This window comes from Medicago sativa, chromosome 8, assembly GCF_051527215.1.
Source record: "Medicago sativa cultivar Bolivia chromosome 8, Bolivia_mono, whole genome shotgun sequence".
In the NCBI taxonomy this organism is placed as follows: domain Eukaryota; kingdom Viridiplantae; phylum Streptophyta; class Magnoliopsida; order Fabales; family Fabaceae; genus Medicago; species Medicago sativa.
Window position 1 is genome coordinate 81,622,978 of NC_140756.1, and position 19,654 is coordinate 81,642,631.

The window sequence follows — 19,654 nt, forward strand, 5'->3', positions numbered from 1 at the left end:
TCCTACAAAATGTGATTAAAACTAACAGAAAACATCTTCATTTTGAAAATGACAATTTTACATAGTAAAATTTTGAAACTACATCAATAGTTTAGTAAGTAATATTATCGACATTAATTATTATCGACATGTGATTACTATGAAGTTACAAATTGCCACTTTTACTTGGACGCACAACGAAAGCCTTGCCACATAAACAAACAAACTATTAGTGTGTATTTGAAAAACACCAAAATCACATTAAACCAAAAATTACTCATTATAGCTTCTAAAAAACAACGGTGCAAGAGTTCTAAATTCACAATGGTTGTTGCCCACCACTCAACCAAACACAAATATATATACCCATTTGTAAAATATGATAAAAAATAAAAACTCTTCCTCAATCGTACCCAAAGACAACATGAAGTTTTTTTGGGCAGCACTCTTGATGATTAGTCAATTAGGATAGTGTGGTAGTTTTTTTTTTTTTTTTTTTTGAAGGATAGTGTGGTAGTTGTGGCCAGGGTTTTGACTTGGTGGTCCCAGCTAAAAAACCTTAAACCTCGTCACTGCCTCACTAGTCACTACATACTCCAATGTTGTCTCTTTATAAACACCGGCGGTGAACGTGAATCAATGAAAGAAAAAAATACCTCAAACCTTAAACTTTGATCATCCCATGATGTTTTTCAACCAATATTCTCATCTTGGTCTTCCAAATTTCTTGTTTTTTTAGCTCCCCCAAATGTCCCTCATTTCGTAACAAAATCTTTTTCCTTTGACAACAACCATGGTTCTTCCAGACAATATTCCAACCTGTAAGATGTCACCGCCGCAATTCACTACATCAAACAGCGATATCATTGAAGTGAGACCTCGATTTCCAATGAAAAATGAAAACTTTCAACAACATTCAACATTGAATCAACCCCATTCCTTCAAAAGGGCAAGAATTTCTGATAACAATCGTTCCAATGCTTTGATATGCCCTCCTCCAAAGATGGTTCTGCCTCCATCAAACAGAGCAGACCACGTTTTCTACAAGACTCGTATCTGTAATAAGTCCAGACTTGGTACTTGTAGAAACGGTAAAGATTGCAACTTTGCTCATGGGGTTGAAGAACTAAGACTGCCACCACGAAATTGGCAGGAGCTAGTTAGTCCTCGCAGCGACGGACAGCAGCAGCTGAGAAATTGGGAGGAAGATCAAAAAATGATTCACAAGATGAAGCTATGCAGGATGTATTCCAATGGTGAGAAATGTTTCTTTGGTAGTAAGTGTTATTTTCTTCATGAGGATCCTGCTAAGTTTAGGGATCATTCTGGGAAGTCAAGAGAGTGTTCTTCTATAAGCATTGGGGCTATTGGTTCTTCAAAGTCATTTGGGGATGGCACTAGGGCTGTGGACAAGCCAGCTAGGGGCACTTATTGGAAGACTAAGACGTGTTTCCATTGGCAGCATCAAGGGAGATGTCCCTTTGGGGAGGACTGTCAATTTGCTCATGGAGAAGCAGGTAATAATAACTCATCTTTGTGTTGATTTCCCTTTTCCCTATTTTGATTATTGATTTTGGTTTTATCATAAAATTCTGCTGTACTGGTTTTGTTTTGTATAGAGAATATGTTTGTTGATTTTCTTGATGATGTGCAGAAGATCATTTTATGTTATATGATGTTCAAATTATAGTGGTTGAATGTATGTTATTTTCATTGCTGCGTATGATATATTATCGGCGGTCAAATGGCAGATTTTTAGGAAGCGCCATGGCCAATTTGTGAGGATGGCGATGCCATGGCGTTTTATGATGGCTTAAAGTTGCACATTGGTTTACCACCATCCTTCATCGTTAACACTGGTTTAAAATTAATTTACCACTAGTGGTTACTTTATCTTTGTGTTCAAATTTCCGTGGTAGCAACACATTGATATGTGAGATTTTGTGACAACTGCTATGTTTATATGGCGGATTTCAGTTGGCCGTCGTGATCCACCATCTGCTACTGATAACACTCCTTTATCTAAGGTTTACATATCAGTGTTATTAAATGGCAGTGCCAAGGCAGAATAGTGTGGCAGATTTTTGACATAAGCCATAAACAATTTATAAATGGATGTCTGCCACAGCGTCACCATAGGTCACAATGGTGTGTTTATATGTTGTATTTTTGGCCTTCCATTATATTTAACCATCCTCCATGGACAACACTGTCACTGTGTTACATATAACTTGAATGAAGTTCTGTATTTTCGTGTCAACCCCATTAGGAATTTCTATTTGATAGAAATGTCTAGATTTCATAAATTAAAATAGTTAATCATCTCAATTTTATAAGTCATGATTACTATTAAATGGTGCTAAAAGTTTGTGTTTGTTACTTGACTGAAATTTTAGTAATTTGGAGTAGTTTGCGCAAAATTTCCTTTCTGTTATCAGCTATAAAGCATATGGGTACCCGTGGTGGTTACGCAAGTAGGTATCGAAATTGCTTTTCGGATAAAAAATAAGTAGGATACTCCACTTTCGTATACGTCGATGGATATTTTGGGTATGCATCCGTGATCCAATACATAAAATACATGTGATTTTGAACAATAAACCATTATGTTATATTCATCTTTTCCAAACCTGTTTTTCTTTTTGGTTTCTGCTGATGGGTGTGCCTATAATTTGATGTCTAACTCATCAATAGTTTTGAGGTACATTGCTCATTTGCAAGGTTTTAAACTGCGACCATGTCACAATCCTTAATATTGCAGTCAAATATGGTTAATGCAGCTGCAGTTGCAGTGTCGGAGACTTGAAAACACGTCTCTGCAACAATCGTGGTCACTGTCCTTTTTTTTGATATATATTGCTTGTTTGCGTGTGATTACTTGTATATACATATTGTGAACAAAAAATACAAGATGATTTTAACAGTTTAAACTGCTTGGTTTCCATGTATCGTATTCTGACTCATTGAAGCTGCAGTTGCAATAGCAAATTCAACACAAGCTATCATTCTAACTTCACGAAAAGGCTTAACCGGTTCTGCTAATGATGCATATGCACCTACCACCTTCCCTGCAAGACTTATGGCAAAGGAAGAGGAGCAGGCTAAGAAGATGCATTTACTTTGGTTGAAATTAAACAAGATCAATCGTGTTTATGGTGATTGGATTGATGATTCACCTTGTTCTTCCCAACTTGCCAAGTGCAGTGGAGAACTGACTTGAGTTTTGTGCTCTTGGAAACACCCCTCATCTGGATAAGGATTCTACTCCACAGACAGAATTTTGGAAGCATGGTCATTGGTGATGGGGATCAGTTCAAAGATTTATGTTATTGCCTTTTTTTTCCCTTTTTCTTTTTTGTTAATTGGTACAATTTTTTGGTCGGAGAGGTGTGCATTTGTCGGTTAATGAGGAGTGTTTCGATGGATTCAGAAACTTTTTGTGGGATTCTGGGTTGGATTAACACTGGTCAAATTTCTGAACCAAAGTCCAGGGTTCAAATAGGTTAAATTATATATATACTATCTAATCATATTAATATATGAAAATGTAATTATCCTATTTGTCGTTTATATATCAAATCATATATTGGCTTCGATTGTTTTCTTCTTGTGGATGTATCCTAAGGGGTGATAAGGGTGTTTTCTTGTTTGCTTATGCTTCCAAAGTTGGTGCTGGATGCAATGTTCTTGATTCTGAGTTGTGGTGATTTTTTCATGGTCTAAAAATCGCTTGGAGTAAAGGCTTTAGAGTATGTATTCTGCTGATTCCCAAACTAAGGGATGGTCATTGACCGTCTCATGCTTCTTACATCCTTGTTTTCAAGATTCACTGCATTTATGGAGAAGGTAATGCTCGATGGTTTCATGTTCTTAGCAAGACTAATCAAGTAGTGCATAATTTGTTAAACACATGGGTTATCTTTAAAACCCGATCTTAATTTGCTTCAATTGTGTCTTTTTTCTTACTAATGTCTTGTTGGCGGATGATGTTGCAGTTAGTTTATATAGAGGTTTTTAGTTTCACGGGGCTTAGTACCTTTCATTCAACAAAAAAACAAAGAGACATGTACTAGACATGTTGCCATGTGATACATCGTGGATAACTAAGTTGTGTGTATTAGACTCTAGACTAAATAAAAACCTTCAAAATTTAAAAGTGAATTAAGAACTTAAGTTTAAAATTTAATCTTGTTAAATACAAAAAAAATTCATTTTTGATTGAAGCTTCAGACTACACTCGTTTATGGAAACTTCAACTTGAAGCTCTAAAGTCCCCCTCTGACGAGTTTCACGATTTTCCCTGTCGGGATCTGACTCCAAAGAAGTCATTTACAATTGGATGCACTCTGAAGACAGGATGGTTTTGAACTAGAACCTTATGTTTGATAAGGTTTGGCTTTGGAATGGACTAAACAGAATCAAAGCCTTGTGGAAGTTCTCTGGTGCCAAGTTGCTAATGAACGAAGAGAGGAATACTTACCACTTTACTTTAGATGATATTTGTAATTTGTCCTAGATGTAATGACAACCCAGATTCTACTATATGTTGCCTTCGGGATTGTGAGGATATTACAGATTTTTGTGACCAAGATTGTTAAACTCGTGATTTTGAGTAAGTTCTTCAATATTGGCTTACATGAATGGCTAGATTGGAGCTTCTTATGCAAACATATGTGTCAATATTGATAAATGGACGTTTTTTTTGGTGTTGTCAATCAAGAGCTATAGAAAGAAATGAACTCTATAATTTTTATAAGAAACTAGTTACAAACCCGTGCTTCGCACGGGTTGAATAATGTATCTTGTAAAAACACAAACATTAGAAATATTTATCAAAATATTTATGAAAGCTCTATCAAGTCTTGATTCATGTTAAGATGATATACTTTGTTCATGAAACCAGGAAAACATGATAATAATTAAGATGAAACTAATTGGAACCAATGCAGGGTAAAGGGCATAGAAATAAATTTGAACTTCATTGAGTTTCTTTCTATTTTTTAAACAGTTTCACTTATCACCTATAGAAGTTGAGATTTGATTAGATATGATTGTTGATAATGTTTTTATGTATAATTAACCTGAACTTTCTTACAATATTATTAGTGCAATTTATCTCTGTATAGACTTATTTGGATGGAGATGCAAGAAATCTTCATCTATTGATGGTTTACCCCTTGGACCAATAAGCGGCATAGCGAAGCTGCTTTCGATTGAATTAACATCCAAACTGATACAATATGCAGACATTGGGGCGTAAACAAACGCAACACATACATATTTAATTAATGTGTATCAAAATCTAAACATAGATTAAAAACTACGACAATCCAAATAAAATAACTAACCCTTTCTTAAATTCATCAGCCTCTGATATATCTGGATTGATCATAATTCGGGTAGTATTCACTACATTTTGCACGGATCCATTCTCTACAAAAATTCAACCAATGACAAAACTGATAAGAATATTCATACATTAAAATTTCAAAATGTTTAAAAGAAATAGACCAAAAACGCACCACTGAAAATCTTCACTTTTGCGAACTGCATATCCAGCACATGCAAACCTTCATCAACTTTGGCCATGAGTTGTTTCAAGTGATCCACATAATCTCCAAACAAATCAATCTCACATTTCCGACTTGTGACAAAAACCAAACAGAAGTTTAAACGATGGTCCCTTCTATAAACAAAACGAAGATAAATCTTGACATGCCTCATAAAATAAGATATCAACCTGTGATCAGTTAGCTGAAGCAAAACCATCTTGGTGATTTTCCCATCTTTAATATACTCCCTTACCTCCGATATTACAGTCATTAAGCCAATGTCATCTAAACAACAAAAACGATTAAGAAAATAAAGAGGTAATCATAATAAAAAAAAGGAACAATAACAAAGGGAAGCATAAGGAAAATAAGCAAATTAGGAAGATATGTAGATAACTCTATGAAAACAACAAACCAATCAAATAATCGTTGTCCACGGTTTGATGGTTAACCTCAACTATATTAGTCAAAGTTAATCCAAACATGGGAAGCAAGGGACCCTCAACAACACTCACTTTGGTCCTGATCTGGATAAACAACTTATAAGTATGGGTAGTTGTCCTGTAAGAATCACTGCTAGGAGCAACTGAAAAATAGGACATCTTATACACTTGACCTTCAACCAACTTCTTCTGGAATATGTTGTCAACCGGTTAATTCAAATGTATGTTTACTAATGTGATTTTTTTTTGATGCCATGCACTATATCTTATAAACGCATAATTGCTTGAATTCTAAACTTTCGATTTTGCCAAAGATATGTACAAAAAATGCCCTCGACGGCAATGTAGCACCTTTTTATTCTACTCTTTAAGGGGCTGACACAAAGCATTATAAAGCTTTGATGCATAAAAAGTGTATCTTTCTCTCTGATCAAGAGAAACTGGTGCAACTATATAGTAAACATTTTAATGTTTTTCAATGATTAAAATTAGGTGTCATTGCATGAAAGTTATATTCTGTAGTTTGTAACACCATTGTTTCTACAAATTTGTTTCCATGGAATGCTATTAACATTTTTGTCTTTAAATGTATGCAACCTGTTTTAGCAATTTTTACAGAGATGTTAATTTTCATTTGTTTCAACAATTTTGATGCATTTTTTTCTAAGAATATAGGTTAAGATCATAGGAGAATCAATTGGGTGACATAATGCACTGATAAAGTTAATATTATCAGTTCTATGCAACAAATTATAAATAAGAGTTTAACTGTTCTTGTTCATTGGTGACCATATTAAACCAATTTTATGACCAATTTTATGTGTTTCACATGCTAAAAAACTTTAAAATTAAAAAAAAATGGTGTTCAACTTACATACATGATTTCTTTATCAGATTAGATTTTGGAAACAACCATTATTTTCTAGTTAGAGATTCTGACTAACATCTCATAATCTAATTATACATGAAAGTCAAATAACTTTGCAAGAGTCTATGACATGTTTTCAAAAAAGTAGACAAAGAAAATGTCAATCACTCCTTCATGATGTGTTTGGCCAACTTAGTGGAAGACAATTGCGTTGGATTATAGGCATCAGATGCAATGTCATCTTGGTATTTCTCAGCGGACGAACGCTTTGCATGAGTGCAATTCAAAATCATTTTCACCACAAGCAGAGAAGGAATGCTGTCACAATAAGGATAAAATTTCCATAGTTAAAATAAATATAATCGTAATAATTACAATAACAAATCACAGAAATTCAATGTGTTTATTATACCGTGGGAATGTTAAGGGAATCTGAGCACTCAGCAGAAGCATTGTTCTTCTCAAGAATGAATGGCTGGGTTGGATTATCATAGATAACATTCTACAATAATAAAATTGAAAACCAAATATAAGTGACAGAAAAAGAAACAGTCAAATCAATTATTAAAAAAAAGAACAGGACAGACACAAAGAACCTCATCAAGTTGTTGCTCCTCTGGCTGAAGATGAGACTTAATTTTCTTGATGACAACAGGATCACGGGAAACACCTGAAACGAATGATTGATGATAGCATGGTTGATGCTTGACACGTAACGCAAACTCAAGGCCGAGTAGTTTATATAGATGTTTTGGGTATATTTTAGGATCATCCTCACCGACCTTCATAAATAAATACAATTACATAAGTTATAATACCTATCAACCATGCGGAAAATAAGATGAAAACTATATTAGGGATACCTCTTGCATAGTCTTCCTAAGGGCTTGGGCAGTAATACCAATAATCTGAAGACATTCACTATCCCAAAACACAAATTCAGCCTTGTGACTATAATGAACAACTTGCACAACTACCTTGTATATGATAAAATGGATAGATTCAAAGACATATCAGAAATGTGCCAAACAAAAAACAGTAATCCACCACATGAAATTTTAAATATGTAACCTAGTCAATGGAGCATCAACATCCTGTCTGCATGTACATCAACATAAATAATATCAAAATAGTTGATTTTTTCTTTTTCAATTATACTCTCTAACAAATTTCGTTATAAGAATACCATATTTTTGGTGACTTTCAAAAAGATAAGAATTTATATTATTTGACATTATATTTGCTACATTGTTGGTGTCATTGAAACAGACATCTTTAGTTTTTTTGAATAAGAAAAATATATATATAATTTATTACAATATAAAGGTGCAAAATATATATAAGTATAATTTTTTTAGGCATCTATACTTGTATTTTTAATTAAAATCAAAATTTTATAAAAATAATCATACGCATTATGCAACGCTAAAAAGAATTATACGCATTAGCGTAACAAAAAAACAGACAGACGAACATAAAGTATTACGCTAAATGCTAATGTGTGTGGATATATTTTCGAGGTTAAAGATAGGAAATAAAAATATTTGGTATCATTAAAAGACAGCGTGAATAAAAATATTTGTGAGGTTGTGATAATTAAACGATATTGAAATTAAATATATGAGTGATAAAAAGATAATAAAATTAAATGGAACCTCCTTGAAAAAATTAAATGGAACGGTTCAAAAAAATAAAATAAAATTAAATGGAAGAAAAAAACATATTGAAATATAATATTAAAAAATAAAAGAAAAGGTTCCCATCATGAGTTGAAGAGAGGTGCTTGTAAAATAAATTGTCGACAAGTAATTTTTTGAGATAGCATCCAACGACTTTTGGCCAAAGCTCATTCCATTCAATTTTATGCATTAAAAAAAATACTTTTTTTAGTAAGTACTTAATTTGAGCTGTTTAATTTTGGCTCTAGTATCAAACATTTTGGCCTAACTTCGCCTTAAAAATGTAGAGACGTTGAAAAAAAAGTCGGGTCAAACAGTGTCTTAATCTCCCACAACGGCAGTTTAGAAACAATTGAATTTAGGATTATTTTTATTCTTATAAAATAAATATAAAATAAAAAGAAAATAATATAAAATAAAATATAGAATATATATATATATATATATATATATATATATATATATATATATATATATAATGATATTTATATGGATGAGGTGGCCCTCTCCAAGGTTAAAGAATAATTGAATTACCAAATTGCCCTTTCAAAGGGCAAAATTGGAAATTCATGAGGCATCAATTTTAATAAATAGTTAATAGAATAGAAACTATGAGTGAATAGGTATTTTCCTCTTCAAATTTGTATGTACCAATTAATTTTCATCCCTCGATTTTTTGAAATAGCAAACGCGTCCTTGAATTTTATAAATGTCAATCAATTTAATCTTTCCGTCAAGTCTCGTCGTTAACAGTGCTGACGTGTCATGTTAAGCGCTGACGTGGAGTTCCAAGTCAGCTTCCACGTGTACGGGGACGAATATGATTGAACAATTTTTTGAATTTAAAAAAAAAAATTAAAGTCGTTATAAATTGTTATATTATCAAATCAATCATTGAATTATTCATTAGAAATCAAGTTGGTCCCTGAATTATGTCATTCACTATCAAATCGATTTCTGAATTATTTATCTTATCTATCAATTTGATCCTTGATACTATCAAATAAATGCTAAAAACTAAAAGAATATGAAGAATGTGTTTGTCAAATAAATGTTAAAAACTAAAAGAATGTGTTTAATTGTTTTTTTTTAATAATATAGTGAAGAAATGCTTATGTACATAAATGAGTCATCTAAAGCCCAAAAATACTATAAACAACAAGTTATATTGCTCTTACATGAGAGCATTCTCTGAATGTCCTATTTGAAAATCAGTCTCTAATATTTTATAAAAGTGTTATGCCTGTTCTCCTACTTAGTTTATGACAAACCAACAAAACCATTGTAGTTTTAAATCTATATAAATGAATAAAATTTGAGCCCACATCAGTGGACAACTGTAAAAAGAATATACCTATGTATGTTGGCCCGTCCATTGGTAAAATCTTTCGTTGATTGCCACATTGTGTGCTTTCTAGGTTGATGATTAGTCTTCGTAAAGAAAAGAGATTGTCTTGCAATCTGCAAAACACAAAATATCATCGATAAATCATTGAACACCAGACAATTACCCATGCATAATTACACATGTGTTTTACATGTTGAAGAACCATGGAAGTATTTTAGAGGCAAAGTAACATTTTTCCCATTAAGTCACCTTCATATTTCACATTCGTACTTCAATAAAGACAACATCAACATAACTTAAATTCATTGAAAAGTATAAATTTCTCAAAAACACAAAATCACATGCAGAATCTTAAATGAACTTACCATGAACCGATTTTTAAAAGTGTAGCTGGAAATTTGAAGCATGTAGCTTTCCGACAAAAGTCTAACTCTTCTTTTTCACTTCAGAGTTTAAATTACCGGTATTTGCATTAACCGAATTCCTTTAAAAAGTTTCGTTTGTATCAAATCTAAAAATGAAGGGCTCTTCGTGAGACTTAAACTGAGAGGGCTAGGCTCATAAAGTATATTACTTAGTAAAGATATATCAGCACTCCGCTTCTAATTAAACAATACGCAAAAAAAAAAAAAACATGTACAATAAGAAAAGGAAGTCATAAACAAAAGTGAACATTAAGTAAAATAAATTCTACTCAGACATATCAAAACCAAATTTTATGACTTTAGAATCAATTTTGACTCCTCAAAGAATTAAACAATAAGTTTAAGTGTTATTTATTAGGAGGTGTTGAAACAATAATGTTTAGCTATTATTCCTAACTTGTTCCTTGGGAATTCTTCACATTTTTTAGTTTTTAACATTTATTGGACAATATCGAGATCAATCTGATAGATAAGATAAATAATTCATAGATCGATTGACAGTGAGTGACATATTTCAATGACCAACTTGATTTTTAATGAATAATTCAAGGATCGATTTGACAGTGTAACAATCTGTGGTGACTGTCATTTATTAAAAAATTCAAAAAAAAAAAATCGATCAAATTCGTCCTTGCACACGTGGAAGCTGACTTGGAACTCTACGTCAGCGCTTAATGTGACACGTCAACACTGTTAACGATGAGACTTTTTTGAGGGAATTTAACGATGAGACTTGACGGTGGAACTAAATTAATTGACATTTATAAAATCCAGGGACGTATTTGCTATTTCGAAAAATTAAAAGACGAAATTGATCTGTGCATATAAATTTGAGGAGTAAAATAACTATTCACTCGAAAAACTATTCTAGGCATTGATCTCTATTTCAAGATCGCCGGTATCCAAGAGTGTGATCAATATTCTAGTCAGTTGTACGGGTTGGAACCAGCTGTCCAACCACCAAATTGATTTTGTTTTTTGACTGTTAGATTCTTTGTCATTTGCATCTGTGATATATCGGGCTAGATTTTCTCATGCATGTAGATATGATATTATTATTTTCTTTTTCTATGATACTGTTGTTAAATTTTAAAGTTAGCCAATGATTCGGCTAATTACTCTCAACGTTGCAAGAAGTATAACAAGTTTTTTTTTTTTTTTTTTTTTTTTTGAGGGAAGTATAGCAAGTTATTTACTCATGCATGTAGATATGATATTCCCTTTTCTATGATCCTGTTGTTAAATTTTAAATTTAATGCAAGAAGTATAGTAAGTTATTTACATCCTCCCGAAAAATACGATGAAAGCTTATCATAAAGCATCATGAAGGCATTTTAATGCAAGAAGTATAGTAAATTACATCCCAAGGATTTTGAAAATGATGAGCTTACTAAAAAAACATTTGGAACAATATTAGTAATATTACACTGATGCACGATGAAGGCATTTTTGCCACAAAAACAAACACGCCATTAATTTAATCCAAAGTTTGAAAAACACCAAAATCAGTGAGGATTGCCTATGGCTAACCCAACACAAGCTTAACCAATTTGAAAAGCACGTGAGAAAATAAAAATGTATCCTCATTCCTCACCCATATCTATATGACAAGATTTGCTACGGTAATAAATACTGAGTTACATGTTATTTTCGATCTCAACCGTCAAGCTAAGATTAAATAGTGTAAATTAAAAACTGTGACTTTTTAGTTAAAAATGATCTCATACATTGATTTATGATCGGACGATTGAGATCCGTAAGAACGTATACAATCCAATTCTAGCAAGATGAAGGTATTATATTATTTTACGAGTATTGGTAACTTGACATAAAAAATCAAACACAAATGGGACCCCAGATACTTTTTGTCATATATTGTTTGAGGAGTAAATGGGCAAAAAAAATCCTGAAATTGTAACTTTCGTCAAAAACCCTCATGACTTTTAAGAAACTTCAAAAACCCTCATGAAATTGTCAAACGTTAGTCAATTACCCCCCTCTATTTGTTTTGGCTGTTAAACCATATGACGTGGAAAGTAAATGTACATGCCTTCACATTGGCTGAATTTTATGTCACGTCATAGGGGGTAAATGACTTTTTTTTTTCTTTCTTCATCTTCTTCCTTCCACTTCTTCATCATCTTCAACATCACTTTCATCAATGTTTATAAAAAAAATGCAGAATTTGTTTTAAGAAACAACAACCTATCAACAACAACATCATCATCTCATTACTTCACCTCCACCACCATCAACAACAATAACACCACCTAAGCTAATCAACAAAAATCCACTTCACTACCTCCATAAATTCTGTCAACAAAATCACTAGTACATACATATCTAAAGCCTAAACTATATCTTCAAAAACAAAAACATCATAAAATTGAGTAGAAGGCTATTGCTGAATTGAAATTTCCCTTGAATCTTAAATCTTAATGTTGATAACCTGTGAGCTACAATGAATGGAAAAGTGGTTGTGATGTTGTATACTGTTAATTATTGAGTAATGTAAACAACCATATATTTTTTTGCATGTTGTCAATTATTTTGCATATGTTGTGTAAATTTATATTATTTTTTTGTAGAGGAAAATATCTAAAGAATGTGCCAACCTTGATGATGAAAACCTTGAAATTGTTTAGGATCATGGACCTTGATGGTGGTTGGAGGTGAAGTAATGAGAAGATGATGTTGTTGATAGGTTGTTGTTTCTTAAAACAAATCCTGCATTTTTTATGAACATTGATGAAAGTGATGTTGAAGATGATGAAGAAGTGGAAGGAAGAAGATGAAGAAAGCAAAAAAAAAAAAAGAGCATTAACCACTTTTTGCCTATTTACTCATTGTTTGAGACACTTACACACCGTTCACGGTGAACCATGTATTTTTTTATCACTATTTTTTTTTTTTGTTGAAAAAAGAGCTTTTTTTATTTTTTAAATATAGAGGAGGTTCTTGTAACACAAAATTGAGCTTGTGTAACTAAACAATTTTACAACTTTTGTTAACCACAAAAATACAAAGCATTAACCACTTTTTTTTTTTTTTTGAAGAATGGCATTAACCACTTATTTTACATAAATATATGTATTACCCCCTAAAAAAAAGTATTTCGGTCATTTTTTATAAATACGTAAAATAATTGGTTAACACTTCAATTCAAAAATTGGTTAACACTTAACACCATCCTTTTTTTTTTGTTAACGAAGTAGTAAAAGTGTAAGTGAAATTTATGTTTCGAAAAGTGGTTAACCACGCACATTTTTGTCGTTAATTTAGTTATGATGATTAATGATATAACTCAATTTTTGTGTTTCAAAACTATATTCCGTAAAAAAAAAAATATATTCAAAAAATATATATTTTGACGGAAAAAAAAATTGCTCATTTGTATTTATTTAGGGAACTATGCGTCATCGAATATTGTCTATTTGATGTGTTCATATAACATTAATCAAATAATAATGGCAAGTTCTTATTTACCCATCAATGAATGGTGAATAATTTTACTCATGTTGAGTTGGCATCGATCAATAATAATACCCTTGTTAATTAATGTTGTATTTGTGTTAAAAAAAAGTGTGTTGAGTTATTAGGGTAGTAGTCATTTCAGTCCCTGAATGTGTAACGAGTAGTCACATTAGTCCCTCAACTTCAATGTATTGAAATTTTAAAATAATCTCTGATTGTGCACTTCGTTGGTCAAAAAAGTTGCTGACAGTAAAATATTTCGTTAATATTTTCATATTAATTCTTCAATATACTTATTGTCATATTAGTCTTATAAGTATTACTTATTGTCATTTCAATCCATACATGAAGAGTTATTGTGAGTATTAAGGGATTATTTTAGCGTCAATGATTATTTTTGACTAACCAAACGCACAATCAAAGACAATTTTAAAATTTTGATATATATATCGAGAGACTAGACCAAAATAGCTACTTTTGAGTTATCATTTTTGTCTTGTTTTATTGGGTAGCAGCTGCCTGCTGGAGTTTTGTTTTGACATAGTGGTGGTCCCCAGCTAAAAAACCTTAAACTTTGTCACTTCCTCACTATATATATGCCATCACCTTTTCTCGACCAACACTGAAAACAATAACCAAATTTTTGATCATCTCATCCATCGTGTTTTTCTCATCTTGGTCTTTCAAATGTCATCACTCTTTTCTTTCTCTTTTCTTTTCATTGTTTGTTATTGATCATTTGATTAACATTTCAACTAATTGCATGTCACTATTTTCAACTTTGTTACAACTTTTCTATTCAGCTCTAAAATTTTACTGAGTTTTGTTTCAATTTTTGAGTTCAGTTCATCTGATTGATCAACAATAATTAAATCAAGAAGACTAAAAAAAAATTCAGATCTTAAATCAGTCAGAAATTTCATATCAAATTGCATGTCCCTATTTGGAAGTTGAACAATAATCAAATAAAAAAGTCTCAAAATTTCACTCAACTTTATCAAAGAAAAAATTTCTTTGACAACAACCATGGCTTTTCCAGATGATATTCCAACCTCTAAGATGTCACCGCCTCAGTTCTCTTCATTGAAAAACAATGACTTCAAAAGAGAAGGAACTTCTCATTCCAATGCATTGATATGCCCTCCTCCAAAGATGACCCTTCCTCAATCAAACAGATCAGACCATATTTTCTACAAAACACGAATTTGTACTAAGTTCAGATTTGGTGCTTGTAGAAACGGAACAAATTGCAACTTTGCTCATGGGGCTGAAGAGATAAGGAAACCACCTCCAAATTCGCAGAAGCTAGTTGGTCTGTGCAACGAAGATAAAAAAATCATAAACAAGATGAAACTGTGCAAGAAGTATAGCAATGGGGAGGAATGTCCCTATGCAGATAAGTGTAAATTCCTTCATGAAGATCCTGCACAATTTAGGGGCACTTATCGGAAGACTAAGCTGCGTCTCAAGTGGAAGGATACAGGATATTGTTCCTTTGGAAAGAACTGTCACTTTGCTCATGGTGAAGAAGGTAACAATAACTCATTTTGATTATTGGTTTTGGTTTTATCATATAATTCTACTGTTTTATATTGTTCAATCATATAAAATATGTTTTTTTAATTTTCTAGATGCTGTGCAGAATCTCATTTTATGTGATATGATGTGCAAATTACAACGATTAAATGATTTGAATGTGTGTCATTTTGTGGTTGCGTTGTGTATTATGTTTCATTTTTTATTTGACAAAGCAAGTTCTGAATGGAAAATGATTCCATCCTTATTCTAATGGATGATTACTATTGTATGGTGTTAAAAGTTAAAAAAAAAAAGTTTTACATTTGGTAAGATACTATAATTTCTAGTAGTTTGGAGTAAGTTGCGATTCTTAATAACCAGCTATTGTATTATGTTCATCTTTTCCAAACTTGTTTCTTCTTAAAGTTTCTGCTGATTATTGGCTATAAATTTGATGTCCGACTCATCAATAATTTTGAGGTGCGTTGCTCATTTGCAAAGTTTTAAATTGTGACCATGCCATGATCCTTAATACCGCGGTCAAATAAGGTTAATGCAGCCGCATTTGTGATGATGAAGACATAAGACATTTGTACGTCTCAGCCACAGTCGTGGTCCTAGACCTTATATTTAAAAAAATTTGTCCATTTGTGTGCAAGTGTATGATAACTTATATTTGCATATTGTGAGCAAAATTACAGATGATTATAACAATTGCAACTTTTTGGTTTCCATGTATATTGTTCTGACTCTTGAAGTATTGGTTGTCTTGCAAATCAGAGTTACAAGTTCCTGGTGGAGCCATTGAAGCTGAAGCTGCAATTACCATAGAAAATTCAACAAACCCTACCACCTCCCCTGCAAGTCAACTTGTGGAAAAGGAAGAAGAGCAGCCTAAGAAGAAACGTATACTTGGGTTGAAATTCAGTCAGATCAATCGTATTTACGGTGATTGGATTGACGATTGACCTCTTGTTGTCTTGTTGTGCTCTTGGAAACACACCTCATTTGGATAAGCATTCTTCTGCATTAACAAAGAATTTTGGAAACATGGTCATTGGCGGGTGTGATCAATTAATAGATTTATTTATTCTTGCTACTTTTTTTTTTCCTTTTTCTTTTTTACTGTTAATTGGTATAGTTGTATGGTTGAAGACATGAGCATTCGTTCGTAAATGAGATGTGTGCTCAACATGGGAGCAGAATTTTTCCGTGTATGAAATACAGGTACTAGACATGTGGATAACTAGAGAACCAAAATGTATTTTATTTGTTGTAAGATTTATGAAAGCTTCTCAAATGAGTTCAAGCCTCATAAATTTATATGTGAAGTAAGAAATTTTACATTACTAGAGCTTCTCAATTTATTAGTTTGTTCTTGAGCATATATGTTTTGCCATCAATTCAGAACACAGTTTGTGGGCTGGTAAATTCATTGTGCGTTCGCAGTCGCTGTGATATATCAGCTGTTATGTGGCAAAGTATGATGGTAGTTTTGCTTAATATTGTTCCATCAGTCAAGATGAGACAGATTTCTTGGATAGTACTCTTGATGTTACTCCTCTTCGTTCTTTTTAGAATTGCATACAGAGGCTTACAACCGGTCGTTTAATCTGCTTACTTACACTATGAGCTATGTTCAATGTTCATTCTCTTGCTTTAGTTCTGTATGTGATTCTAATGCTTTACTAGTTATGCTTTAAAGTTTAATAACTATATTGACCTCTAAGAGCCACCAACCTTTTTGGTCCTCTCTTTAACCCTTTCTTGCTTCTCACTTGCCAGTTGCACCTTGTTGAAAAATCAAAACAAAGCTAACATGCATGCACCCTTTTGGAGCAACATCTTGAAGTCTTTCCTTCTCATTTCTATGCATTCCTTTTTCCAAAACAGACTCTCACCCTAAACTTCTCTTCTTCTGCAAAGTTCCCCCACCAGTAACAACCATGTCCATAAACTTGAAATAACCCTTCCTCACTCAATTAATTTGTACAATGACATTTAGTTTCGACGATGGTTTGTGTGAAAATTTGAATTTTAAGTGTGGAGATTTTATGGTTTTTAACGTTAGTTTTTTTACTTTTTGAAGGAAAGGTTTTTTTTACATTAGTTTTTAAGGTTCTTATTGATTCTCTATTGATTTAATTACTTTACTGAGAGTTTGATTAAACTTGTTTTGAATATTCAATGAATTGAAATAATCTTGTCTAAATTGCGTTGAAATCTGTATCGTGATTATTTTCTTCGTGATCCATTTTCCGAACAAGAATCTTTCAACTTTTCTTTTTGAAGTAGAGAATCTTTCAACTTAGCAACGTTTAAAATTGATTTTAAGATCTCTAGTTTAGCAAGGCATTTGTAATGAATTTATATTCAAGATACTTATAAATGCACATGGAAACCATTAGTCATACATCTTTTTTTTTGGTTACAAAGCTAAATTAACAACAAAAAGAAAGGGGAAAGAAAACGGAAAGCTCAAGCTCTTGGGAAGAAAACTCCCATTGCATCATTCCTTAGCATGCCGAGAAGGTCATGAGGAGGGGACGAATGAACACATAACTCAATGTCTGATGTAGCTCCTAACTTGGCCATGAAGTCGGCGCAATAATCCCCTTCTCTGAGAGTGTGATGGATAGTGTAGTTGCGGGTAGCTAATATATCCTTGATGTCTTGAATTAACACCGCATATGCGTGGAATTTCGAAACCTCTGCTGAAATGAGAGTTACGGACAGCAGAGAGTCCGAATAACAGATTAAATCTTCCATTCCCATGTCTGAAGCCAGCCGTAATCCCTTGTGAATTGCTGTGAGCTCAGCAAGAAGAATGCACGTAGAGTCTTTGAGAAAACCGGAAAAACCAGAGAGGAAGAAACCAGCGTAGTTACGGATTAAACCACCAAAGCCGGCTCGGATTGGAATGCCTAAACAACTTCCATCAACGTTGAGAATGTTGCAGCTGTGGTTGCTGCTGTTCCATCGAACCAGCCGGTCTGAATTTGAAGGTGAACCAGCCGGCTGAAAGCTCTTTTTGATTATGTCTGCTGAATTATAGATGTTGCTGCGTAACCTTGTGAGGGACCAAGACTCACCATTTGAAGCACATTTGATTACGGGGCCTCCATATCCACCAAAACGCTTAGGGCTAGTAATTTTCTTCCAACTTACCAAGTGAACACCCTTGTTACTAGAACCACGCCAAATAAAATTACATCTAAATTAGTCGTACATCTAAAGAAAGGTTACATTTAATTGTTAGAGATGTTTTTTTTCCCTTCAAAATTACACTTTTAACTTAATTTCATATAACAGTTTGGTCCTTTATCTTTTTTTAATTTCAATTTTATCCTTTTGGACCATTTTCATGTGGATTTTTAATCTTCAAATTCATGGTTTTATTTTCTTCTGGAATTTAAATCTTCAAATTTATGATCTTCATCTATATGTTTGCATAAGAATATTAGATTTGAAGCTTGAAAATCCATATGAAAATGGACCAAAAGGACAAAATTGAAATTAAAAAAAGATAAAGGACCAAAATTTTACCTGAAATTAAGTTAAAGAACTAAAAGAGTAATTTTGCCTTTTTTTTATTAATGTTTGGTTGATATTGTTTTTTCTTTTTGTTTGACTAATTTGGTTGATATTGTTTTTTTGAAGAGATAAAAATGATATATATTACCACCGGCAACTATCTTCCCAGCACAAGGTTAAGTAATAACAAACAAACATTAGCCAATACCCAAACATAAAAAAAAAAAAAAGGCTATGTCACCAATTATGAAACTGATACGAAAAACAGCTAATTTGACCGGTTAGCATGACCATTTAGAATTTGGTTGATATTGTTAGAAATAGAATGATACTAGTCGTTTAAGTGATCACAATTACATTAAATTTTAACCTAATGTTGTGCGTCGTAATAGAATCTGCTGAGGAAAAAAAATAAAAATTCCCTTTACTTCACCATTTGTGATTCGACATGGTGGCTTTCTCAAGGAGGGTCAGGGCCACTCCGGTCTCATTTGGCGCCTGTTAATTATTTGCTTTTAGGACTGCATTATGGGGCTTTTCTTTATGTTTATTTTTATTTTTGTTTCAGTTTTTCAGTCAATTAGTGGTTCCTACATTTTAGGAGCAAGTAGTTGTTATTTGCTGAAGTGTTGGAAACGTGTTGTGTTCAGTTTTGTTTTTTTAAATTACTTAAGTGTATTGCTTCTGCTGTAATGAAAAACTGAATTCCTATTCCTACTCAACCTGCAACTTCCTTTCTATTCTTCTACGTTTTTCATCTTTCAGTCATAAAACCACAAATTGGTAGCAGAGCTATCATCTTACGGGACCTGTGAAAATGGAAACCGAAACCAG

The 19,654-nt window shown here is 32.6% G+C and overlaps 4 protein-coding genes across 4 annotated transcripts; 2 read left to right on the forward strand and 2 right to left on the reverse strand.

Annotated features, from left to right (window-relative positions):
• Positions 1–529: 529 nt before the first annotated feature.
• LOC146902196 (zinc finger CCCH domain-containing protein 39-like) lies at positions 530–3,644 on the forward strand. Its single transcript, XM_085733477.1, has 2 exons — positions 530–1,496; positions 2,955–3,644. Exons 1-2 carry the CDS (start codon positions 773–775, stop codon positions 3,197–3,199), a joined length of 969 nt encoding a protein of 322 aa, XP_085589603.1. The 5' UTR covers positions 530–772; the 3' UTR covers positions 3,200–3,644.
• Positions 3,645–5,091: 1,447 nt separating this feature from the next.
• LOC146902197 (uncharacterized) lies at positions 5,092–5,802 on the reverse strand. Its single transcript, XM_085737123.1, has 3 exons — positions 5,502–5,802; positions 5,328–5,412; positions 5,092–5,209 (listed from the first exon to the last, which is right to left on the reverse strand). Exons 1-3 carry the CDS (start codon positions 5,800–5,802, stop codon positions 5,092–5,094), a joined length of 504 nt encoding a protein of 167 aa, XP_085593249.1.
• Positions 5,803–14,543: 8,741 nt separating this feature from the next.
• LOC146902198 (zinc finger CCCH domain-containing protein 39-like) lies at positions 14,544–16,536 on the forward strand. Its single transcript, XM_085734829.1, has 2 exons — positions 14,544–15,299; positions 16,067–16,536. Exons 1-2 carry the CDS (start codon positions 14,795–14,797, stop codon positions 16,252–16,254), a joined length of 693 nt encoding a protein of 230 aa, XP_085590955.1. The 5' UTR covers positions 14,544–14,794; the 3' UTR covers positions 16,255–16,536.
• A 1,228-nt stretch (positions 16,537–17,764) lies between these two features.
• LOC146902199 (uncharacterized) lies at positions 17,765–19,270 on the reverse strand. The gene is made up of 2 exons (XM_085737124.1): positions 19,254–19,270; positions 17,765–18,473 (listed from the first exon to the last, which is right to left on the reverse strand). Exons 1-2 carry the CDS (start codon positions 19,268–19,270, stop codon positions 17,765–17,767), a joined length of 726 nt encoding a protein of 241 aa, XP_085593250.1.
• Between the last annotated feature and the right edge of the window lie 384 nt (positions 19,271–19,654).